General features: G+C 44.8%; 1 protein-coding gene across 3 annotated transcripts in view; it reads left to right on the plus strand.

Moving 5' to 3' along the window:
- The window catches only part of LOC135389843 (uncharacterized), a 135,837-nt gene that overhangs the window by 42,559 nt on the left and 67,117 nt on the right, over window positions 1–26,161 (plus strand). For all 3 annotated transcript variants that reach the window (XM_064619874.1, XM_064619873.1, XM_064619875.1), the window contains 3 exons: window positions 8,645–8,885; window positions 9,018–9,174; window positions 18,476–18,606. In XM_064619874.1, coding sequence (XP_064475944.1) covers window positions 8,645–8,885; window positions 9,018–9,174; window positions 18,476–18,606 — 529 coding nt within the window. The remainder of the gene's footprint in view (window positions 1–8,644; window positions 8,886–9,017; window positions 9,175–18,475; window positions 18,607–26,161) is intronic.

The following is a 26,161-nucleotide window of genomic DNA, read 5'->3' on the forward strand; positions in this document are numbered from 1 at the left end:
TAGACATCCGAACTCTGGAACAAAAATAATTTTGGAAGAACAGTGGAGCCTCAAACGAACGCTAATAAACAGACACCACAGCCTTTTACCTGTATAGACCTAGTGTATAGGTTACCAAAGAGTGGTACTCATTAACAGCTTCACAAATTTCAACCTGTGCTGGAGCTGTTCATACTGGAAATTACTGCATTCTTCCAAGACACCAAGACGTCTTTACGTTCTTCAACCTTAACTCCATCCTTCAGCAGCGTCTGGAACAGTTTGAAATTATCTGCTGCAACGATGCAACGGGCTATTGCGTCACGTGATTCTCTCTTCTGCGCCGGACGAAAAAATACGCCTTCTACACAAATTTCTCCTGTGACCGGCTGCCCGAAGCGGTATGGTGGTAGGTGGTACTGTGGTGTGGTGTGGATCTCAGATGGCAGAGGGGCAGGATTAAGAAGATGGTGTGAAGGTGGATGGCAGAAAAATTAAGGCACAAACACCCCAACTTTTATTTTTCCAAGAAATGAATGCAATTTGATTGTAGGCAGGGTTTTCAAGATTTTAGGATTTTGATAAACTTCCCGTGTCTGGAATACTGGTTGAGCAGTTACTGGTTTCCCATAAGCTATAGGTTTCCCACATATGGAGTTACTACCATATTAGTATTTTCTTTGTAGGATCTTTTGCCATGTTAACAGTAGCAGAATCACGCAAAAGCAACCTGAAGCGCTGTTGAACGGACTGCTCGGCAGATCCATACTGTTTGAGCCTACTTTTTGCTAAAGGCATGAGGCAAATTTTTTTCAAAAGCAACATTGTATATTCGACGTCTGTCCTTCTGTGACTTTCCATTACAGTTATCGACACTGTTTTCACGCTAATCTAATATTAATTTGTGTGCAACAAATTCATGTTATTCATCTAAAAGATTTGACATGCTGAATTCACACGTAAAATCAGCGCGAAATCAATGTTCGCATTTTGCGTTCTACAATGTTCAGCAATACAATCGACATTAATTCTGCATTGTACTAACACTGTGTTGACTGGGACGAGACTCAGACTCATTTTTTCTTCGCACAACATATACACACGCACCATGTCCTCCTCCAGACCTTTTCATTTCCGTCATCCTTTTTGTTCAATTTTAAGTGGTGCGTCCAATATTTACCGTGTTACAACATGTCCGTCCGTTACAAATCCAATAAGATAGAGGTGGACTGGCATTTGCTCGTTTTGGGAAGCTCCACTGCACGACCTGCTTCGCGCGATGCGAGCGTTGCGTCGGTCGCCTCACTGAGACGAGGGTCTAGTTCCACGGCTTTCACGTTTTTAGGTAAGACGAAGTTTTGTCGCGCTAAATTGTACGCGACAGAATTCCAAAAGGGCTTTTCCCAAATCTGCATCTAGACCCGAACTGATGCGAAGAAGTTCTCTCGGTTTCGACCGTGTCCTTGAAAGAAACGTCAACTTTTGCATGTTGCGTTTCCTACCCGATATTTTAAAAATCGTTCCTTCAATCAGATCCATCAGACGGACTTTATAGGGATTCAAGATCTTAAGCAGACTATCGAAACCTACTGTGAAGGTGTTGAGTTTATTTGATGAAAACTTATTCATGCTGGCGTTCGAGAGGAGGTGGACGTAGATGTCGGACATCTTTTTCCAATTTTGACTATACTCCAGCTCGGAACAAAGCTGTGTGCCTTGTGCTCCAGCTGTGTGCTTTGTCGGAACCAAATCATAGAACCAACGAAAAGCTCTGGCCATTAACTTTCTTCTTTTTCAGCACTTTTGGTACTGGCCAAGGCTGGTTGGCGTCGCGGATTACGACGAGCACCATCTCTGCAGGACGGGAGGGGAGGTGTCTCTTAGGCTGGAGATGGTGAAAAATTGAGGCGACCTTTCCTGTGGAGTATTTATTTTTATCTTACTTAATTTACTTTACCTACTTAGTTTACTTGATCCATAAGCAGTGGCGTCACTACGGGGTACGGGCCGCACCGGGTGCAGCGCGGAGAGGGGTGCAGTCTCAGTGCTGGAGGCAAACCGACGACGAGCATTCACGCCCCAGCCTTCAGGTTGCCGCCGACGATGCTGCGTTTACCATTGCCGCTCACGAGTGCTGTCCGCAAGCGCAAGACCCCTCAGGCGGACATCCAAGACGTCGAAGGCAGTAGAGGAAGTACGAGGTAATCGTAACTGGCAAGGATTCGGTAAAAGGGTAAGACTGGGAAGGCGTGACGTCCGATCTCAAGGAGTAGGGCGCCAAGTAGCAAAAAGTCCTACGTGTTAAAGAGGCTCAGAAGAAAACGACGTCACGCACCGAGAAGCGAACAAGATGGGCACGCACAAAGTGTTTACGCACGTAACCAACAGCGTGCCTTCAGAGCAGCATCATTTGTGCCTGGTGCACAACTACCAGGCTTGTCACCCACTCGAAGGTTCCATGTGGTACGTCGGTCGAAATTGTGCTGCGTGTGCGTTCTCCTTTCCTCCTTTCCCCAGGAAACACACCTCGAATGCTTCCAGTCTGAATGAAGCAGTGTAAGCGACAAACGAATTGCGGTCATGTGATGTAAAGATATATGTGGACTGCGTGATGTTCTTGTTGTTGGGGGACGGCAAGAGGAGATGGGGGTGTCGGATGGTGTAGCCGCACCAGGTGCCGCCGACCTTAGCAACGCCACTTCTACAAGTCGTCCACGCTATTGAGGTTTCCTGCTGCTGAGGCTCGCGCGATTTGGGCAGGAAAATCAGGCGCAATAGTTAGGAGACTTACAGCAACCAGCAAGTTTTCTTCCCCGTCTTACGTTGCAATGAATACTTAATGAGTTCGTAAAAGGAGGAGTTCCTGATGGTCTCCCCGAGACAGGGACATCACCCTCGTGATCCCAGGAAAGAACCTTTTTTTAATTTCGGGACGACCCTTTCTGCTTACTGCGTATCAATCTGGGAAAGAGGAGCGACTAGACAAAGTACAGGCGGCGCCATCGCAATACAAGGAGGAGGAGAGCACTGGCGGCTGTAAACGGTGCTCTGGTTCTATGACGATTGATCGAAAGTCCATGTGAGGCATCCATCCACGGCGTGAGCCGTACCATGGAAAAATGTATGTCGAACGATTCTGTCCGTGTTCTATATCATTCTTTTTTTTTTCAGGAAGCCGTAGTCGCTGCCACGAAGCGCACAGGGACTCCTCCAGCCACCCAGCAACCTCTCTCTTCATCAACCTCAAGCGTTCCTCAATGAAAGAGAAAGTAAACATTGTTTTGACAGCGGAAATCTCGAACTGATTTTCTTTGACCGCCATGCCATGCTGTCTCGAATGCAAGTATGATCCCATCGATGCCATGCACGTTGCCGTAGCAACCGAGCAAGGAGCTAGAATAGAGAATCTGGTTAACAGGCCAGTTGTCCTTTCAGACGTGAGCGACGACAACAGAGTCGGGAGTCCACCTTTCATAATAGCTGAAACGGACGACGTCGAATTCCTAGATGGGCACGACAGTGTAAGCGAACTGCTCATGTAGGAAGGGGATCAGTCATCTGCAACAACAACTTTATTTTGAGATGGAGTGAGGGGAGGTTCATCGCCGGAGGCGATACTCTACCCCATTCAATCGCCTCTTTCTGCTTCTGCCACTATTCTTTATCTGTAGGAACTACGTTTCTTCCAAAGTGCTGAAAGCATGCTAGGAGACATTCTCCACCCCTTACTTTCATCATTACAAACCTTGACATTCTCTGGCATGCCTGTCATTAGGTGACGGGGAAGAAAGACAATACAGTCGCTGACCGATATTTCGGACGTGCTGGATTATTCGGACGCATTTGCGGAACGGCCACGGGCCCCATAGAGTTAACGTATAATAATATCCAAAATTTTGAATGCTGTACAGCTCTGTCGCTCGATATTTCGAACATGGTTTCCCAGCTCGCGTGCGTTCCGAGCGGTCGCCAGCTCACAGTCATGTACAGATTTCATTCCTCTGTCTGGTAAGGCTATAGACGAATGACCGGATGGAAGCTTATAATTTTGAAGGAAGATTGCGGAAGGTCTCGCACCAAGACCACACTCACTTCGTAGAACCCAGTTATGAGTCATAACAACAACAAACTCGTCATGTGTGTGCACAACCTGCGATGTGCTTTGAGCTCCGTTCTCCACCGCATGCATATTCTAAATCTGGGGGAATTTTGGATCTTAGCTTCGAGTTTAGAAAATATAAGAGGGTTCAACATTGGCGATCTTCATTTCCGCGATAGCACGCAGTTTTTTCAACCTCTTCTTTTGAAAACACTCCTCACCAGCGTTGGCGAGAGCGCGTTCCATTGTACCCGACAAATGTTTGGTGACCGTCCACCGCCTCCTCAGGAAGGCATTTATCTGTACACCTTCCTCCTCAGTTTCGAATCGTACAAGTTTCCCGCCCTAACGCCAAAGGTAGTTTTCAAAAGTGACCTGAACGACTAAGAGATCGTGGACGAGGACTATCAGTACGCCCTCGACATTTTCGAATTGCTCGAATGTGAGAATCTCAGCGGTTACACGCGACTCTACGTCACGCTATACGCCTGTCATCTCTGCGACGTTATCTTTCTAGGAAGATTACGCCAGAGATGAGTGGGATGGATGTCCTACGCACTGTGTTTCTCGCCACTTCAGCAGCGCTCTGAAGCTCCCCAAAGTCCAGCTTGAGCTCATGAGCTATCACAAGATGCACCAAACCATCGAGAATGAGAGCTTCCACAGATTTTGTCGGGCTAAGCACGAGGGGAGCAGTGATTACAGACCCCAGTAAGAAAAGGCCTTTATCCAGTACCTCGACGTGAACAGTTTGCAACCTTCCATCTCCCGACAGTTGGACGAGTGGTTTTGAGTGGGTCGGTCTTTCGAGGTGGAGCGAGCTCGATTTTCACAACATTCCTCATGATTCGGAAGGGTGCATGTACGTGGTTGACTTGTCGTATCCCGAAGAATTGCACACGCTCTCCAGGAATTTTCCTCTGCCACCCGAACACAGGTGCGTGGACGAGAACGAACTCTCCCCTTACCAAAGACACTTGAAACGTGTGTTGACGTTGAACACCCCTCCCACAAAGAAATTCTTGCTCACGTGCTACGACAAATAACGTACGTCCATTATGCATCACTGGCTCGGTATATGGGGTTGAGCATGAAAAGAAAACATGTTCACAGCATCCTCTTGTTCCACCAAGACAATTTTTCCCGAACCTTCGTGCGGAAGATGGTCGTGTTGAGGAATGCAGCGACCACGAAATTCGTGCGCGTTTTGTAAAAAACCATGTCGACCAGTACGTTCAGTAAATCGACACAAAATGTGAGATATATGAAGGGATACGCAATAGTCTACGACAAGAAAGCGCACTCCAAAAAGCTAGCTCCTCCGACAGTCAGCACCTTAAAGCAGCAGTCTAAGACCGAGAAAAGAAAAAGTTTTTGATCGTGATGGAATGTCTGATCACTAAATAACGTTTTCACGCAGCAGAAAAATATCGCGCGCAGCAGTCGATTGATTCTCACGAGTGCGGAGACTCTCTCCAACTCCCGTGGAAAGCACGTGAGAAATGACGGGCACCCCCGTCACGATGTGACGTTGTACGTTGCGTCCACTCCTAGAGCTCGCAAGTTACCTCGGCTGCAATCTGACACCGACAATTGTCAAGGTGACGGCGGGCTCCTTTAGCGTGCGTTGTTCTGCCGAGAGACGCATGCGCATCAGAAACGGCTACCTTTCTTTTTCTTTTCTTTGTGTTTTTTTTTTACAGACCATGGCGTCAGAAACATTGGTCGTCTGATCAGTCTGCCGCCAGTGAATTCTTTTCGGTTGCAAGGTGAAGACATGCAGTGCAACGAAATCGGGAACTCGCGTGTGGATTGAAGTCAGCACTCCTCCAAAAGGGAATGGGGACGTGCAGGTGCAGTGCGAGTGGAAGTTGCGATCGTTGCACTAGTTCAATAAGTTGCAAACAGAAAGAACGCACTTTGTTTGTCTTGTTTTCCAGGAACGAATACGAGGTGAGTCGCGTCATGTTGCATCGCTTCGCGAACAGCACGAACTGCCACTCTGCCTATCGCCTCATGTGAGACGCTGGCACACACGACACGATCGCGACACGACACACGATCGCGTTACCATTATGAGCGTAATGTTTTATTGTTCGTTTGCACCTCTGTTTTATGCCACAAACCAACAGAACATAATGAACCGTTGTCAACAAGGAGCATGCCGTGTCCCAAGCGGCCGAATTTTCCGTAGCGAATGACAGCATGTTTAATGTTTGACGTCACAGTCAATGGGGACTGGCTTGTGGCTGGAGCGCGCAAGCCTCCCGCCACGGAAGCGATTTTATAAATCGAATTGCGGTGTAACAAAACATTGTTCAACCGAAATATTTTACGAGAATGATTTTTACACACTGCTTGACAAATTAAAGCCATTCAAATTTCCTTTCCATGCTCCTTTAACATTCTGAGTGACAAGTGCATATTGTACGAGATGCAACAGCTTTGAGATGAACAGCACGAAGTGTACCGAGATTCTCTGTTCAACGAAAGGCAGTCTCTCAGAAGCAGTGCACCATCCAGAGTATAAAGCAAACAATGTACACCATTTCGAGACACAAGAAGAGTTTCGTTTCGTACGACGATGAGAGCTACCTTGTGACACTCTTTCCTGTGCGCAAGTTGCAAATACGGCAAGCCTTGCTGGTGTTTTGATGTGTCTCACTCATTTTGCACACAGAAAAAAACCCAGGGGAGAGCCCGAGAACGTTGTGAGGGATTGAGTGCCCGTATAACAAAGAGAAAGGTATCTGCGCACGCACATATAATTGAGTATACAAATAAAAAGTTCTAGTCCAGATATGCACTTACTCTCTCTCACGCAGACAGCAGAAGCACGGGTCATCGTGGCAGTGTAGTAGCGGAATGGGGCATAAAAAGACTGACCGTTCCGTCATAGTGCTGGTGCCATGAGCCGCGTAATGACCATGTTGCTATGGAGATTCATGTAACAGCGTGGATCTGATGCACCATCTCTGGCAGGGGCCCCGGAGAGATCTCACCTATACTGCTAAAGCTCACCATGTCTATGGCGCAAAGAAAAGCAGTGATGACAAGCCCGTTATGGGGACTCCCCTTGTTGAAACATTCATTCTGCACTTTTTCCGAATCGTGGATGCGGGAACAAGTTTGTAAAGTGTGGTAGCTAAACATTTCCGCTTATAGGTCAGAATGATGACACGAGCGCAGTGCACGCTCCCTTTATAGAGTGTTTTCAGATAAACACGCGGAAAGCAATGGGAGTGAAACCGAAACAAAGAAGCAATCTGTTGCCGCTAGGAGGGTGCGCAGAGAAAGGGGAGAGGGAAACCTAAACTGGGCGCTGGGCGAGGGGATGACCGCTGGCTGCCAGCCGTGTCGGCGCAGAGGGCGCTAAAAGCGTGCGTGCGTGCGCATGCGTAGATCTCGTAGAACGGCACTTCCGTCATTGGAGTACTGGCTCTCGTGGATAGAGGACATGTGGACGGTCGATCTCGCCACGGGGGAAAAGTGAGTGACTTGCAGTAGCCTTTTTCTCGATGTTGATGCATTGAGCATTTGCCGCAGCAGTTAGGACTTTTTTCCCGCATGGCTGGACTTGTTTGGCAGTGTGAGCTGCATCGTGTATCTTAATCCTTTTCTCCATGTTGTCGCATATTTAGTGGTGTTCACCCTGCGCCTAGTATTTGGTGCTTGTCATCTTGTGTTATCTGTTGTGCAGAGGTAATCTCTAATCATTCCTTTCTTGCTGGAATTTTTATCTGCTGCTAGTGTTTTGTTCTCTAGTTTTCTCGATTGAGTTATGACAGTGGCACCATCTGGTGTGATGCCTTGCGACTAGGTGGCCACCTGTCGTTGACGTCTACAACCACCAGTCACCAACAAGAAACATGGCGGTCGCTGGTCGCTCGACTGTTTCGGAGTGGTTTGTTTGACACGGCATCGTTGATTTCCTATTTCTATCAATTTTTGTTATTTTATGACCACGAGTATCCGGAAACATAGTGGAGTGAACACGAGCTAGATACTCCACAAGTGGTGTGGTAACCCCCTGAGTGGTCCCAATTACTCTGGGGGGTCCTAATTAGCTATAATTGCTAATTTAATGGTGTCCACATTCCGGAGTGTGTGGCCAGTGTTTACTACTGATACAGACGTAAGAGCTGCATGCAGGAAAAAATCTAGCTCTAGTACACTGTGTGAACCACGAGCAAACTAGCAAAGGCGGAGCATCTGATGCAATACTACATAACACTCTGCAACAGCAATGCTATTGCCATACAAGTCCCTGGTGTGTCTCTCTCTCAACGTCCCACTGGTTCCATTTTCCGTACAAAGGCAACTAATTGAAAGAATGTGAAGCAGAATGTAATATACTCTTAATCATTATACATTTGCCGGCATGCGAGCCTTTTGCTACACTCAAGCGGGTGTGAGTTCGTCATTGAGCGAACTGAGCAAACTTCTGAACATATTGAGCAAAGATATACTGTGCATTGTTGTGCTGTCACCATTAGGCTGGTTTAACGCAGGCGTCACTCGTACTCCAGTTCCACTAATAAAGGGCTCCCACCTGTTTTCACGCAGGAAAGTCTCTGCCGCATAAACCGTTGCTCTGCAGCTACAAGCTGGATATGAAAGCAGATTACCCTTATCCTCCTGACGGGCTCTGTGACTTCCTCTTTCACACATTTGGTGTGTTACCTCAAGGCTTCAACTACAAACAATATACGGATATTGATGACGACGACAGAATCTTATTTGATAAATTCAAGGAGCAGGCCATGAAGTCCAAGATAACTAGTTTTGGCATTGACATATACGATCAGTAAGTTACCAAGTTTCATAGAATTTCCTGTAAGAACGGGATAGTCGAAAGGCCTTTATCCTGTAGCATCTTTTTCTTACTGTACGGCTCGAATAGCAGGATCCACTAATTCCTTGGTTTCTCTCGTGGCAGCTTTGAAAACGCTACTATTATTACATTAAACACAGATGAAGGCAAAGCTGCACTGAGAGAACTTTGGGACTACAAAATAGTGCATTACGCTGTTCTGGATTACATTGTTTACGCTGCTGGCGCTCACTTCGCTATGAAGATCTCCATGCTAGCAAAGGTAAATCCACCGTAAGCATCTTCCCCACTGTTTTAGGACGCCAAAAGAAGAATGAATATTATTTTTTTATTTGTTGTGTCCACCTTAGAGCTCTTTAACCTGCGCTTGAATATCACCACTGTGCTTACCGTATTAAAAGGAGGCCGGAAGGCGCCTCGGACAGCGGCGGCGATCCCCCCTAGCCCTTTCTGATGTGTTGTGATGTCAGATCAGCGGAGCCCTTCTACTGACTGCTGAGAATCGACGGCGAGGGGACAAAGCGAGCAATCGACTGTTCTGTGCGCAGTGTCCGACGCGCAGGCAGTGCCAAGAGAAACCTCACTATTATTATTGTGAGGCGCCTCACAAAGGCGGATAACGTGACGTCGCAGCTATGGGGAAGCAGCTTTTTTGTGACCGGCGATATCGAAAACTCTCTTGTGCACCATGTTCACGTACCGCGCTCGTCCTCTGTGGGAATTTGTACAACAGGGCATATAATCATAGTAATGCTCCTCCTGATACATTTTGGAGCTTCCATACTGGAGCTCTCCTCCTGACATACTTTGGACGCCTCTCAAGGCATGAAGCCTATAGTGAGTGCGCTCATCGATGATCCCGCATACGGTTTAACACACAAGCAGTTGTAAAACAGTATGCAGGTGAACAGCAACTTTATTACAGGATGATGGCTGGGGAGTTTCATCGCAAGGGGCGATACTCTACCCTATTGCTGATGGTAATGCGAGGAATGAAATAATGAGCCCCCTTCACAATAAGGTTCGAAGTCCTGTTGTGTCCAGGAAGGTGAAAAGGAGCCTTGAGGGCAGGGCGTAGGTGTGTTGGGTTTGGCCAGGAACCAAAGCAAGTTTGTGAGAGAGAAGGGCGAGAGCCTAGCTCGTTGAGGGATGCGGAGCGTACGTTTCGGGAAGGTTGGTAGTGCGGGCAATGGATAAGAATGTGCTCTAGATATTCAAGAGCACCACAGTGGATGCAGTGGGAGAGGCAACTTGTCTCAAGCGGTAGCGCCACTGTGCTGCGTAGGCCACGTCGAGGCGCATTCGATGAACTAATGCGGCATCTTGACGAGACATATGTGGAGGCATGCGGAAAGAGAGTGCTGGATCAACTCTGCTCAACGTGGTGGGGGATAGACTGTCAGCAGTCCATTGGGGGTAGCCAGGGGCAGATCCAGACCCTTGGTTTGAAGACGGTTTCTTTGTCGGAGCGCGTAGTGGAAGAGAGAGAGAGAGGTAAATCGAATGTATACTGACGTTTTGGGGGCAATCGTCCAACCACCCCTCCCTCCTCTTGGATCCGCCACTGTGGGTAGCCATAGTGAGAGGAACGTGAGAGTCACGAGGTACGGACCGACTTCGAAGTCCGGAGTCGAAGTATGGACCGACGACTTCCTTTCAGCAGTGCAATACGCCTCCGTCTCCGAGACAAGAGAGCTGTTTCGGCGGCGCTGTCTGCCTTTTCATTGCTTTCGACACCGTAATGGGCTGAAACCCATTAAAGAATGAGCCTGTGCCCTGCTTCGTAGAGAAGTTTGCAAGTCATTAACACGTTCATACCGAAGGGTGCGGAGGAGCCTCGCATGCAAGAATTTTCAATTGCTTGCAGCGCAGATATCGAATCAGTGAAGGCCACCCAAATCTGTGGAGTAAAATGAATTATGTGCTGCGGAAAGAAAAGTATGACATATCGTTCTGCAGCTGCAAATAAGGTATGATGCCAAAAGGCGACGTCCTTCAACTACGCCTTCGGATGGGATGACGAATGCCGACGCGGACTTCCCATTTCGAGATGCGCCATTTGCGTATGCAGCGGCAGAGGTAAAAAACTTCACGTCTAGAAAGCATAAATAAGGGATCGAAGGACTTGAGGGGGAACCTGATGTCTGAGGTTATGGAGGTCAGTAAAACGTGCGAAGGTGGGTGGCAGAAGCAGAGACCAGGGGGCGTTCGGCGGTGTGACGTCCTTAGGTGTGAAGCCTGTGAGAGCCTGGCGTGTCGTCTGCGCTCCGCGATGGAAATCACTCAAAGTGATTTCCATCGGTGCCCAGAAGAAGAACATGCTCTCTTCGAAATATCGGCGGCTTCTGTCCTGAGGCAACTCCCTTCCTATCCAGAAACATGAAGCACTTTGTGTAACAGGAAAAGCCAACGCTTCCGCATTTTGTTATTTATTTCACTCGACGCGAACGAAGGTCCACAACCACCCAGAACTGACAAAGCGGGGGAGAGGGAGAGAACAGATGGGAAAGGGAAAGCCTCGCCAGCGTCACAGGTCGCTCAGAGAGACACAAATGCAAAGCAAAAAGCTACTCAGCCGTCGTCCAACGACTGGCCCAACGCTTGATGTCACGTGGGTTTTTCGCAACAATAGAATTATACTACACGCTGATCTCTATGTATAAAGGCTGAATAGCGGATGGGTGATGGTATCGCGGGAAAGGGTACGACAAACGGCCGCCATATTGCGGTGCTCAAAAGAGCGATTACAGCCCATAGGAATGCATGTAAGCTGTGACAAGTTTTGCTGTTTGTGAGCGATTCCCTTGCTTCTTCGCTAAAATTTTGCCACGGATCGCTGCAGAAATCCCTCGTGATTGGATTCCTTACGTTTTTTGTGTGAAATCCCGTCACATAGATGTTATTTCCTGTCTATTTTGTACTGGCGTGAGGTCGTGTCGTCCGAATTTTGTACTTTGAACTTCGATTATGTGATTTGCTGGTTTTGTGTGGTGTTGTATTTGTTGTGTTACGCTTCCTTTGTCGTCTGTCAGTGTGTGCAGCGTGTTGCTTCCCGTGTTTCTCCCATTTCCTTTCTGCCCGGGGGTGTGGAATGCCAGGGAATGTTTGGCACGTTTCTTTATGTAACTACCTTAATATGCTTGGGTATAAACATTATGCTTTGCACAGGAAGTTTAGATATGACTAGTTATGACACGAAATGCCGAACGGCACTAAAGCACTTCCAAAGGACTAGAATGATATGTGATATAAAGGCTATATGACGGTAAAAACATATCGACTAGAAATGTGTGCACTGGGGAAATAAATGGCGGTAAAGACAGTTCAAAATGACTAGAGGTAGAGTGAATAAGTCATAAAAAGGCTAAGTAGCAAGGTCTTGTGCTGAAAGCTCCAACATCAAAGTATCACAAGTCCAGTTGCAACAGCAAGTTTGAAGCAGTCACATGTAAAGTAAAGTAAACATGCAGGAACGCACCAAAGAGACATGTGGCTGGTGTGTTTGTATGTCCCACTAATACGAGTTTTTACGGTTAGGCAACATTTTCATGGAATACTTTTTTCTTTATATGCTTTTGCCCATCTTAGTATTGTCCTATCCAATATGGAGTGGCTTTTACTGCATATTAATGCGTAATTCAGGAGTATTTTCATATATTGGACAAGCTGCAGCTTTAAGGTGCCCTTCGTGCAGTACTGATTCCAATCATCAACCATCGCTTGAAACTCTTAACTAGGGAACATGATTCTAGAGGCTAGATTTTCATGCAAATACACACTTTCAACCAGAGTTCGAGGTAACTCGTTACTGTAACTAAGTTCCTTTTCTTGGTAACTATATAACTTAACTCGCTACTTTTGCGCTGTGGTAATTTTCAGAGGAACTCCTTTTTCAGGTAACTTTGCCAAAGTAACTTAAGCTACGTTCCAAGTTACTAATTCGTTTTCACTCACATCCACTTATTCCCTTGCTTTCTTTACGGTTCTTCTACAGCATTTTATGTCATAAAACGTGATGTCCAGTCAATGACAGTATTCTGTTCAGGAAGTAAGAACTGCTGCTATTGAAATGAAGCTGAACCATCGTGTGCACACAGGGAATAAGATGTAACGCGTTCAGATTGTTGGACATAAACGAAAACTCAACGCAGGCCACTCAGGGTCGAACTCAACTGCACCTGTGTAGTGTGGGAGTAATTCGTTCTTTTTTTAAAGTAACTCTAACGTTTTAAGCTACGTTTCGGGCTGAGTAACTTAGCTCTTATCTCAGTTGCATTTTTCACACAGTAACTTTGTAACGAGTAACGAGTTCCTTTTGACGGGCAACTTCTCGATCTATGCTTTCAACCTGCATGCTTTTTGTACATTACATAAAGTAAGATACTTTTGCCCCAGTGAATTTGTTGCGTATTTTAAATGCATGCAAGTGAATTCCTAGAGGTGCATATTTTGAGCAAGATAAATGAATTTTTCATGCATGTGTGTTCAACCAGCTTTTAGTGCATATAAATCCGGCCTCTACATATGTCGCATGCATTATTACTTTCTGGAGGTGTTCTGGGAAGTCGAACTTGTCGGGCACAGTCTCTGTCACAGCCCTGTCGAAGCATTTGTTTTTAAAATGTTTGCTGCAGACCAGTGATGTCGTCGACGGCGTCCAGTCCTTTCGCATGACATTTACCGCACATTTTGTTTAAATGTTCTGGGCGGCCGTGAGGGAACCTGCATTGAACAATTTATGCCATCAATTATGGAAGGGATAACAAGGCTAATCCAAGCAAGCAATCGTCGATACCGTGACCAACAAACTGAGCCGCAGATACCACAGCTGACAAGCGCACTTCAACGCCTGCTGCGTGCCGAGACCATACCCGTGAACTGCAGGAAGGCTAGACTATCACAATGACTCTATTCAGATAACGTACGGCTTAAAGTTTAACGCTTAGATCTTGAAACACAATGCACAAAGTGCCGCGCACATGCATCAACAGCACCGTTTTGTCACCCCGCTTGTGGACTAATAAATCGCATTTATTTGTAAATCCAAGTCACTTACTTGTGAATGACGTCCCCGGTGCCTTGCCAGTACGGTCAGCACACCCAGAACCACAGCATGCGGGCATGACACCACAAAAATGATACGCAAAGGCGCATGCACATAATGCAGCTGAGTGGCGGACGGCAATGTTTTGAGCTTCCCAAGATGGCGGCCGGTGACCGTACGGTTGCACCCTCAATCCGCTATCCAGCCTATAACTATAGAGATCAGTGGATACAACCACACCGTGTGCGCGCATGCGCACGTCACACGGGATGCGTGCTGTGATTGCAGATCGCATTCAGAAATGGCGCCGCGCCCACCTCTGTCAAATGTTTTGAAATCAAAATGTTCTACTTTTAGTGCGAAGCTTTCCAATGACTATAAATGATTCCCTACAACAACGAATTAGACTCAATGTGACTTCAACTTTAGCTGCTTTATTTGATCAAGGCATTACATATGGTATGGTATATATTACAGCACATATATCCCAGCTTGGGTGTCATAATCTGAATTGTCCTGTACCTTTACAGATGCGCAATGTTTGACTAGAAATAGTGACTATGGTGAGTTATTTAGTGATAGATACAATTGCATAGCGAAATTCCGCGACAGATATTTCAACGCACGTGCGCGTTTGTGTGTTTTTTCAACATGGAATTACTTTCGACGCCGAATAGATCCCGTTCTGTTATTTCGCCTTTGCGAGAAGTCCCCTAATGAAAAAGCTAATGAACTTTAGGTAATTCGTGATCATATAGTAGCATGATTTTCTTCGAGCGAATGTTCGCCTGGCCATATAACTCTACTGAAAAATGGCATCTATTTTGCTCTACTAGTTTTTAATAAAAATGTTGTAGCGAATAAAAACAAACACCCTGTGTTTGCAAGAAACAAACAATAATCATCATTGATCATCAGGTATGAAAACTGATACACTCCAAATATCCAGTGTACATACAGCAACAGTGACAACACTATAAGGAGATAATATGTGACACAATTTGAAGCAGGCAAAATCTGGTACATTCATATGAGAAATCACGAACGTCACTTATCCAGTAGCACCTTCTCATCTAATTGTCCGACAATGTAAGTCCGTCTAGTGCAAGCGGGATGATGGCACATCGTGAAGGCACGTCAGAGAATTATGGATAAATATCGGGTCACTAAACACCTCTTGGTTCGCTTGGGAGTTGAGGATCAAGCGTCCGAAACACGCCGCTTACCTTTGTGCTAACAGAGCTCGTGCATGGGTTCAGGAACAAAATGCGTGACGGAGGACCTCACTACAGAAATGCAAAGACGTTCAGATTTTTAGACGGTCGGCGGAGCTGAAGGGCAGGAAGCACCATCTAATTTACCAGACCGCATCTTAGATCCTACACGCCAACAGACGTTTCCAAGTTCAAAACATATTCTGAACTGATGCCGATGGCGCTCGGTCGCATACGACGACGAGAGCATTATGGCTGTAGTTTCGTTTTGACAGACTGGCAAAGCTGTCGCAGTGCACAATCAGTTTTGTGCAACCTACGAAGGAACACGGAGTTGTGTGCAGAACTTTGTACACGTTTCGGTCTTTATTTATTTGATTATCTTATTTATTATTAGAATTATTATTCTTATTTCGTTTATTTTATTATTCATCAATGTGTTTTATTGTATTTGAGCATAATTTAATATGTACACGTTATGCAATTAATTTCGACAGTTATTTTCTTTTTTCCTTTATCGCTTTATATAAGCCCAGCTTATCTTCACAGCCAGGAATCTAACACTATCTGGCGTAGTCGGTGGAACATCCCTCAAGGATCCCACAAGGATGCATCCCATTTCCAGCTCGAATCCAGCATTGAACTATTCTTGTTTTCGAATGGCAGTTGGATGGTTTCACAACGTAAATTCAACCTGCATTGACCCAGCATAGAAACTGCCTCGGCAGTCTTTTTTTTTTTTTTTTTCTAGGCTCATTCTTATGTTTGCGTGCGAAATAGAGCTCCTCTATTGCAAGTCGTCAGTGTCCTTCAGTTTTCATTGTTTGACTCACATTGCAAAAACAAGTGTTTTCAGTTTTGGACCTATCGGTGCCCTATTTCAATGGCCGCTTTAATCATGCTGCGCAACTGTTTCAGAACCATTTCTGCAACATCATTTGAAAGTTTTTTTGTCTCCACGGGCACTTGGGAAAGGTCTAGGGCTCGAGACCGTTAACATATTTAAAAAATACAAGGGCAGTATCGCCTTCATCATCCACCGCTTACGAGCGAATGATCGCCAAAGGGGTCGTGTACAATGCTACTACATATCATATTAAATGTCAGAGGACAAACAATAAGGTAGTTTGTCTGGACGGCGGGTCATATGCAGAGATTATTCGCATTAGCTTTCGCCAAGAGCGTCAGCAAACGTAAAGTTCACTGACACTTTTGAAATACAACAGTGTTTGGAACACACGTAACAATATGCTATGTTTTGCAATGAGTAAGAATACATTCACCTGCAGTGTTGGCATGTAGACGTATGCGCATGGCACTAAATGAGCAGTTTGTGGTGACCAAGTTGCCAGACAAGATTGAATATGAGTGATGACTACCGTTGTGAATAACTGTTTTTCCTCTCTTGGTAAAATTTTTTCCATTGCATGTATCATTCAAGTTTTTAATGGTATTAGTAGTGCGACAATCTTGAGATAACCATTGATGTCTTTTCTAGCAGTTCCTTTTTTTCTGAGATAACGTAAGCTATAACCATCAATATTTCTTACACGATGTCATGTACCGTGTTTTTGAGATTTTCTTGTTTGAAGTATATACTTACAGCTGTCACATACAAGCGTACATTATTTGTATGTGTTTTGCTATATATTGTTTACACAAGTTTGTTCAACACGTGCAAACACAATGTGCAAAACTGTCCATGGGTAGAGAGCATACTTCACTTGAGGCACTCCTGCGTATTTCTATATGCATGCTCCTGGAGAAAAGAATATTCTCTTTCACTCTCGTGCAATGCAAAAAATATATGGATTTAAATGTAAGCAATTTAAAACTCGTCAGCTGCGTAGTATGTGCCAATTGAAGTGTATAGGAATTGAAACACGTTTCGAATAGAATATATTTTAAATTAGAATGATTGACTTCTGTATTCAGTGTACACCAACTTGCTCTATCCCTCGAATGTGTCTTTCATGATCTTCATCCTGTCATCTACGCATGGAGCAGTCCTATCCGCACAACATGTTTGCTTACATTAATTCAATTGACACAGTGATCATGATGGTTCGACGCTAAACCAATTCCCCAATTCGTTCTTCTTCTGTGATGGGGATCTTCACTGCACAACACGTCGGTTCATTTTGCTCCAATTGGAAATCATTGTTTCTCGTTGGCACCCAGTGAACTAACTACTTGATTTGGTTATTGATTCCTATTAATCTTCTTCATCACAACACCTGTTAGAGCACTAAAACACGAAGCTATCTTTCCCTCAACACTTCTCATTACTTGAATGAGAAATACCTGCGTTATTCACATTAAATGAATTGGGTGTCCCAGTTCTCATTCAAAGTCATTGGTTCCCATTAAACAAATTAGATCCTGGTTCCCTGGAAAACTCCTTCTCCACAACATCCGTTAGAGCGCTCAAACATAAAGTCAGCTTTCCCGCAGCACTTCTCATTACTCCAATGAGAAATACCTGCGTTATTCACATTAAATGAATTGGGTGTCACTGTTCTCATTGAAAGTCATTGGTTCTCATTGGACAAATTAACTCCCGGTTCCCTGGAAGACTCCTTCACCACAACGTCTGTTCAAGCGCTCAAACATAAAGTCAGCTTTCCCCCAACACTTCTCATTACTTCAATGAGAAATACCTGCTATACTCACATTAAATGAATTGGATGCATAAATTCTCATTGAAACTCAATGAAATTGGTGCGGGCGCTTAATGAGATCGGGTCTACTTTTTCCAGCAGGGTCTTGGAGAACTCGAGACTATTAAGTCTTGTCAGTTCTTTCAAAAGCTCCTAGAAACGCGTTATGTCGTTATGTTCACTGACGGCATCTGTATTTTGTGTGCTCAGTGTTGTCTGACCGAGATTAGTTCACAAGAAGAAACAAAATAACATTTTAACCAGTCCGGTGAAGGAACGCCCTATGCCCATGTCGATGCCCCGTGGATTCACCAGTTCATCAGTTTGATGTTTTACATGACGGTGCCGTAAATTATCGCCAGTTTTGTTGCAAATGGGAGCGAACACGGTGTCAGGCGAGCAGTGGCCTGCGTCAACAGAGTTTTAATTGTAGCGTACACGATCGCTTTACGTCAGGAAATAAAGTGCTCACACTGCGCACGCAGGAGCAAGACTGTAAATTTTCTGGTCCCATAGTTGTGAGTCATCGTACACCGAATGCGCTGCAATCCCTCAGCTAATGCCGGCAGAAAATTCCATAAATGGTGCAACATGATGCAGATACTATACCTGCTCTAAATCTGACACATGTCATTTCTGTTGCAGATATTGATGGGCCTGCGAGACGAGTACAGGAGCCTTCATGAGACTGAGAACAGCTTTTTTTTCCTCGGCATTGGATCAATATCCGAAAACACACATAAAGAACAGGCGGAAGTTCTGAAATATGCAATGAGGTAACGCACGTAGAATAGAATGATTTGTTACAAAGACATCAGGTCAGAAGCGTTATAACGGCATGCAAGGCGTCCAGTGTTGTCACGTGACTGAATACAAGTAATTAATTTCTTTGATTTAAGTAATTAGTGAACCCAAATACTTTTTACTTCGTTATGTGCTTTGAGTTACCTGAGCAGGTGTTGCGGAGGAAGCGAAGAAATCCAAACGAACACTGTTCTTATTTTAAGAACCAGCTTCACTGGTTGAAAAAATTCAAAAAACGTTTCCTATTTGTGTCCTGATAAAGAGCTTACAATGTGAATACGCACCACCTTTGACAAACTTATCTAAAGGAGTAGATAAAAAAAATGCCCCTTTTACATGCACCGGTTAAAGTGCTGGCAAAAGCGACTTTCTTCTGCATAATACCCTGCAATGGAGTTATCTAACGCTCCTTGCTATCTACACGTATCGTTGGAATATTATAGGAGCGTATTTTTAAAGGAACTGTAAAGTGAAATTTGACCTCCCTGTTTCTGTGTGCGACCTAATAGAGTTTGCCTGTGTGATACTGCACACACAGCCTAAGCACTCAAAGCGCGTTAATTATTATACAACATTAATTAGAAAAATTAAATAGGACGGTAGGTTGCGCCCCGCAACAGCTAAAAAGATCATGATGGGAGTACTCCCGTCACGTGATACCTAAGTAACACACGATAAACTTATGACAGGCCGCCAATTACCAATAAACGCTACTTTAACATCACAAGAATTACTGGGACAATTCTTCAAAATATCGAAGAAACAGTATCCCAAAATACTGTCAGCGCGGCCGGCGCCCTCTGTTTGCTCTCCTTCCAATCATACCGCACGGCCGGGTCTGGCGAGGTTTATCATGTAACAGAACTTCACATGACAGCGACGCCACGTATCTACTATAGTGTTCGGGGATACACCAAGTGTGCTCTTTCGACAGGGGACGTTGTGTACCACAAACGAAAGTGGTTGCAAGCGCTTGGTAGAGACACTCGTAATCCACGCCGTATTTGCTCAACCCATTTTTCTGACGAGGTAGCAGCGGACGGTCAAAAACTTCTCAAACGGACCGCAGTTCCTGCACCAGTGTTTCTCCGTGTGACGTCTGACAATGCGAACACCACTGCACACGAGGTATGTACTGATACACAGGAATAATACATATAGATATTGATATAGTTCATTTCAAATTCAGATTGATTTTTGTGATACCTACGCTACGTAATGTACCAAACAGAACATCCTCCTTCTACTGGAGAGCCCTGAGCTCTCGCAGGAGAATATAAGCATCAGATAAATTGTGCGCTATAGATACTGGCCGCGTTATCCATTTATATCAATGACACAGGCTTCCATCGTGGCTGACAAGAAAGTGAAAATCGGAAGTAAAAGTGTGCAAACGGATGATTTACCGTCGACACCTCTCAACCTTTATCCAGTGACGGTGTCAACACCTATTGTCCATACACACTCATGCTCACAGGTGGGTCAAGGTCTTGTTTTGTTTAACATTTTAACTTCTGCATTCCTCGCAGGTGCATGATATGACAATATCTTCACCAGCTGGTGGAACCAGCTGTTGAGTCAACACTTTTGAATGATACATAGCCTACTGATACTAAGAGCTCTTCTACTTTGCAGTGTTGTGCCCTTTGCTTCACCAGACAAGAAGAACTCCACTATTAAAACTGTTTAAGAAATGCAGGACTTACGGTGCATTGCCACAATTCTCACCGACTGAAACAGACTGAACCAGATTCAAATAATTTGTTACTAAAACACAAGCTTGTCAACAGAATCTGTGCTTCCTTCACCAGGTGCGATACAGACAGACAGACAGACACAGACAGACAGACACACACACACTTGGTACAAATATTTATACTGATGTACATCAGAGAAAAGGGACAAAGAAGGTGGTGAGGAGAAAATACAAATTCCTGTCAGAAAGGATTGAGGGTGCAAAAAAAAACAAAAACAAAAGAAGGCACATGAGCTTTGCGTACTTGAATTTTCTGTTACAATAATTTTATCTGCAACAATGACGTAAAAGGTAAAAAGAACATGTCCCCACCTGAGGCCTTCTTATACTGATGGAGTCGTGAACTATTGATGTTTGATAGGCAAGGTTATAGCCTATGTTCTCTCAGAGCTTGTGTACTGGAACGAGTTTGTAGCAAACACCTGTGCATTGAAATGAAGAAAGAAAAGCATGCACACATTGCGTTACTGGTTGGTAGGAGATAAAGCACTTGCAAACTGATATTGAACACAGTATGGGGACAAATTCATAAAACAGTGATCAATAAAGCAATATTTACAAGCTTCGGTGTCTGTACAATGTATTTTATTCTGTAGTGGCTGTCTGGTTACTCCAGAGGGGTATATAGCAGACCTCTACTGCGCATGAAAGGGATACTGTTGTGATCAAGCTGTGTTCACGACCAATCCAACCAGTGTATCTCTGTCAAGATGGCAGGCGTTCAATGCTGCCCACAATCGCCTGAAAGAAAAGTGACAGCTTCACCTCAGTGAAGCGAATAAACATACACATGGTCAGGCAGACCTACTGCATCACACGTCAAAAAAGGCAAAACAAACTTTGTATGCTTGGGAAGGAAAGTTTTCCCTTATGGCATGTACAGCACATGCTTCAAGGCTAATGGTCCCCAGAGCCACCTGGTAAACTGTTTGTAGGCCACGAACCGAAAGTTTCTGCATTTACCATGGGTAGCGTAAAATTATGATATGTAACTTTATTGATAACAAACTGAAACTGCTTCTGTCACATGCGACATGCAAAATACGGACTAAAGCAAAGCGCAGGTTCGAAGGCGCGATGTTGAACGCAGTTTTCAGAAGCACGCAAAAGTATATAAAGATTGAGTGTATGCACAGTCGTATGAAGCTGTCCAATTATTTCACGAATCGCCATTAGCATCAGCACGGAATGTCATTTCTCTTTGCCGTGTAGCTACGCCTAGCTTTTGCGAATTACATTCATACGAATGTCGTTCGTTGGGAATGACATTCAGTTTCCCCGTGTGACAGGGGTCTAAGTTGAATACATTTACGTATACGCGGGGTGAAGCCCGTGCAAAGTGGCAACTCTTTTGTGGACAGGACACGAAGAAAATAAAACGGAGCCGTCGAGAACCATCAAGAACCATTTGAGATTGGATTATGCATCTTAATGGTGAAATGCCGTTCATAATGAATCTGTATTCTAATGTACTATGTTCTAACGTAATAACATGTACAAATGAAACGGGAAAGCTTTGCAGAAATGTCACCATTGTTCCATAATTATTTACGTGTCTAACAAAAATTCCTTAATTAGAACCTTCGCCAAGCATACCCCCCCCCCCCTTGAAAGCTCGGCACCCCCCAGCAGTAAATTCCTGGGGAATCACTGGCACGCAAACGGCATATCCGTGCCTCTCTTAACTTGTTTAAAAATTGTGGCAACTACAAAAAGGACAACTTGTATATCTTCGTGCGTTTCCACATTGACTCCCGTAAGAATTCGAGGCTCATTCGAGTAGACCGAATCTACAATCGTACTTATGAAATAGCGCACAAAGAATGGACACGCTTGCAAAATTTGGGGACTAAACTTGGGGCACTAAAGTGTGCCTAATGAACTAGCAACATTAAGTTTGCGTGTACAAACAAGGTATTTTGAGGCACGATATATCTATCGCTTGAGTGAATCTTGGCGTGGATATGTCGCGGTGACATAGATGGTGTCGTCTAGAGGGGAAAAAAAATGCTGAAGGCAGTGTAGTGCAGAGAACCTACGGATTCGCGAGTAAAAAGAGTTAGCTAGAACAACCATGCACGTACGCGTATGACGCTGAAAAAGAACACCGATCTAGATATTCCGAAATTCGGAGTGGTTGAGAACACTGTTTGTATAGAGTGCGGTTTCGTTTCTGTTTCTTCTTTTTTCGCTCTATATGTAGTTTTCTTTGGGGGGGGGGGGGCTTATTAATACCTGAAGACAATACAACAACAACAACAACTTTATTTCTAGAAGGTGAGTGGGGAGCTTCATCGCCAGAGGCTATACTCTACCCCATTGCTGGTGGGGATGTGAGGTATAAAATACAGAACCCCTTCACAATAACGATCGGAGTCCGATGGTGTCCGCTTTGAGCGCTGATCGTTGCTCCTTCCACCTGAAGAAGTGTGTGTAAGGTGTCAGGTGAGACGCCGCACGGCCCACAGCCCTGTACTTCCTACGATTTCACTATCTCAGCGGCATCGCAGGCACACGTTCGCCTCCCATCTTTCTGGGCCCGTGACCCCGTCCTCTGGTTTGTCCAGGTCGACAACTACTTTTCCATGCGCCGAATTACGTCCGAGACGGGCAGGTATCAGTACCTAGTGGAAAACTTACACCCGTCGGCCGCCGCCAAAGTTGGCAATATCTTGCTACATCTTGCTATCTACCACAAATATCTAACCCCTGTAAAATGCATTACGTTGTTCATTATCCGAGACTCATCATGATGTTTGGTCCTTTCCTATCTGTATGGTTGTACGCGTTTTGAAGGGAGACACCAGCATTTTAAAGATGTTGCTAGAAAAACTCGACATTTTAAGAACATAACCCTTTCATTAGCAATAAGACATCAATTTTATCAAATGTATGTGTGGTCGCAGCCCTTCATCAGAAATGCCACATCTACTGATGGTTCCAAGGAGATTCACGCAGAATCTATAGTCTATGTGAAAAGTGCAGTTGATAACACATTTGCTGTTGGCTGTTGTTGCAAAAGAATCTTCAGAGGAGGACTTACCCGTGTTCATTGAGATTGCAGGCATTCATGTTATTAACTCTGATACCATTTTTCTCACACAAACATTAACTGCAGTTGAGTATGATGAGCACTATCATGTATTTGTTCTGTCTTGCAATGAAGAGCAACGTGTTTTAAGAAATTTAAGCACTATCTCAACATATCTTCTAAATCTGCATGCATTACCAGATGGTAGACTTGTTGTAAATCCAGGCCATGCACTGTTGTAACGTAACTTCCTGTTCCCTGTTGTTGTATATATTTACTTTTGTTCATGTGAACGAAAACAAACATACTCCCTTTCTACACCCAGGCGACACACTATCACCGTATTTCACCTGAGGGTGTAGTACACCAAGGTTACACCCTCAGGAACTTCCAAAACAAAGTTGTAGGGTGTGAAAGGGGTGTGATCTTTGTTAATACACCTATTTTACACCTTTAAAGGTGTGAAACGATCTAGAGTGTAGAGTGCGTAAATCAGCTTCTTTTTGTGGTAATCGCCGATGCGATGCGGCTACAGAAGTTTCACACTCTCTGTCTCTCTCTCTCCCTATATTTTTTCTTCTTCTTACAGTGGCCACAGACCAGCCACTGTTGTACCGCTCATCATGTACTCGTATCGCGGCATAAAGCGTGGAATTATTATTTTATCGGTAACTTGTAAAGTTGTCCGCTTCATCACGGCTTTCGCATTACCCACATGACAGACAGAAGGGCGAGGACGATTACAGCAGCTATCAACGAAACCCATGCACAAACGAAAACGACAGACTTACAGTTCTGTTTGATTTCAGCGATTTTTTCTTCTATACGGCTGTTGCAGTGAAATTTGCACAGCGCCATTTCGGGCCCAAACGGCCGCGGATGCCAACAGTAAGGAGTTCCATCAGCGGGTTTTGCATGGCCTGTCAAACGGTATGGTGCCAAGGAAGCTACAAAACCTGTAGGAAATCAACAGAAAAAGCGGTGCTTCTTGAAAAGCGCGAACAACTCGAAACCGTGTACTTGAAAGTGCCGCGTCGTCTGCTAAACTGGGGAGTGTTGCATGATTTGGGGCGCTGATGTTGCTGCTCACTCGCGCCACCTGGCCCAGAGCAACAGGCCCATACTTCGTCCAATGAAATCGTCCGTTGTTCGTCAATGTATGTGCTGGAGCTGATAGCACTGCCGTCTTGTCTTGAGTAGGAAGTTACTATGACATTGCCAAAGCTTACTCGCTCTGTGCGCATTCTTGCTATTGTTCTTGCATGCAAGAGACTTTGCACCCGTATTACTCAGCAGCTGAGAATTCCAACAGCGGCAGGGATATATCCGGGTCCTATATGTCTTCAGACTGCGTGTACGCCGTAGAACGAATAACTGCTAAAACGGTAAGCGATAACCTGTACAGGAATATGCAAGGAATGTACTAAGCACTTCGTGCGGTTGCTTGGAGCCAATTGGAGACAACGATGTGACACTGGGGTCATTCCACGCCAAGTGATCCAGCGATGCTGCTCGACCTCCGCCGATTTTCATGAAAAAAATCAGAGTTCATTGTGATGATAGACGTATCCCAAATCCAAAATATTAGCCTCAAATATCGACGCGTTCCGACGTTAGGGGGCTCTGAAGTTCGCGCTTCGAGCAAAAACCGTGGCCCCTCTGGAAGCGTGTTGTGAGCGTTCTACGGCACCGAAGAAGCCCAAAATTTAAACGTGTTTCCTAGAACGACAATATCACCAACTGACCGAATTTGAATAGTTTACCGCAAAATTTGGGATTTGCGAGATTTTGGGAAACAGTTCAAAATTTGCCCAACTTTGACTTTTTTTTTTATAAAAAATAGCAACAGCATCTACTAAAGCGAACTTTTGCAGGTGTGAAGCCCCTCGGGAGTTGTCTATAATAAAAAAATATTAACCCTTTTCTCAATGATCTAGGTGTTGTAAAATCCTTAAAATCCGGAATCCTAGTCTACATTTCAGGGATAAAATTTTCAATGGCGATAACAAGCTAGAAATATGCGCTTCACATAGAACTGTAGAAGAACGTCTCATTTATGCGTGGAGAAAAAAATCAGGAAGGTTTTTTTTTTATAAACTGAAGAAATATTTTTTTAGGCGCTATACTCGCGACGTAGGCTTTGCAGCGCGGTCACCGAGTATAAGCGCACGCTGATCCTGCTCGCCACAAAAAACATTGAGGTGAATTTTAGCAAAAGGAATGCTGGAAGGTTTTCTGAAAGTGAATTAAGTCAATCTTTTACATATATAAGAGCTCTTTCGACCAGCACCGAAGGACGGTTCAAGTTCGCTTGACTACTGATTTCCCTTTTCCTCTTTTGGCGCTTGCCGCCATGCTGCTTAAAGTATGTCTATAAATTTCGACCTTGTACACCTTCAGCTCCTTTTTGCGCCTCTCCTTCCTTCATTTCAGAAATTAGTACCTCTGTTTGGGTATCACAAGCCCTATAGTTAAAGCGCGGTTTTATGAGCAAAGTCAAAGATTCCGTTTCAATTTCGTTTATGGTCACCCAGATCATGAGGCGTCAAGATTTGGTTCTTGAATGGTTTTTGGCTTGAATGGTTTTTGAATATTTTGCTGCGAGGCTCTTCCCGACACCGTCACAGGGACCCTTCCCATGTGATGTCGCACAAAAAATGCTAAGAGGCTCATACCAGAGTCATATACATGGTGACAGAGATTGACGAATTTTTGTTTTGTTTTTATACAATGACGCAAC

Source organism: Ornithodoros turicata, chromosome 3 (assembly GCF_037126465.1).
Source record: "Ornithodoros turicata isolate Travis chromosome 3, ASM3712646v1, whole genome shotgun sequence".
Lineage (NCBI taxonomy): Eukaryota > Metazoa > Arthropoda > Arachnida > Ixodida > Argasidae > Ornithodoros > Ornithodoros turicata.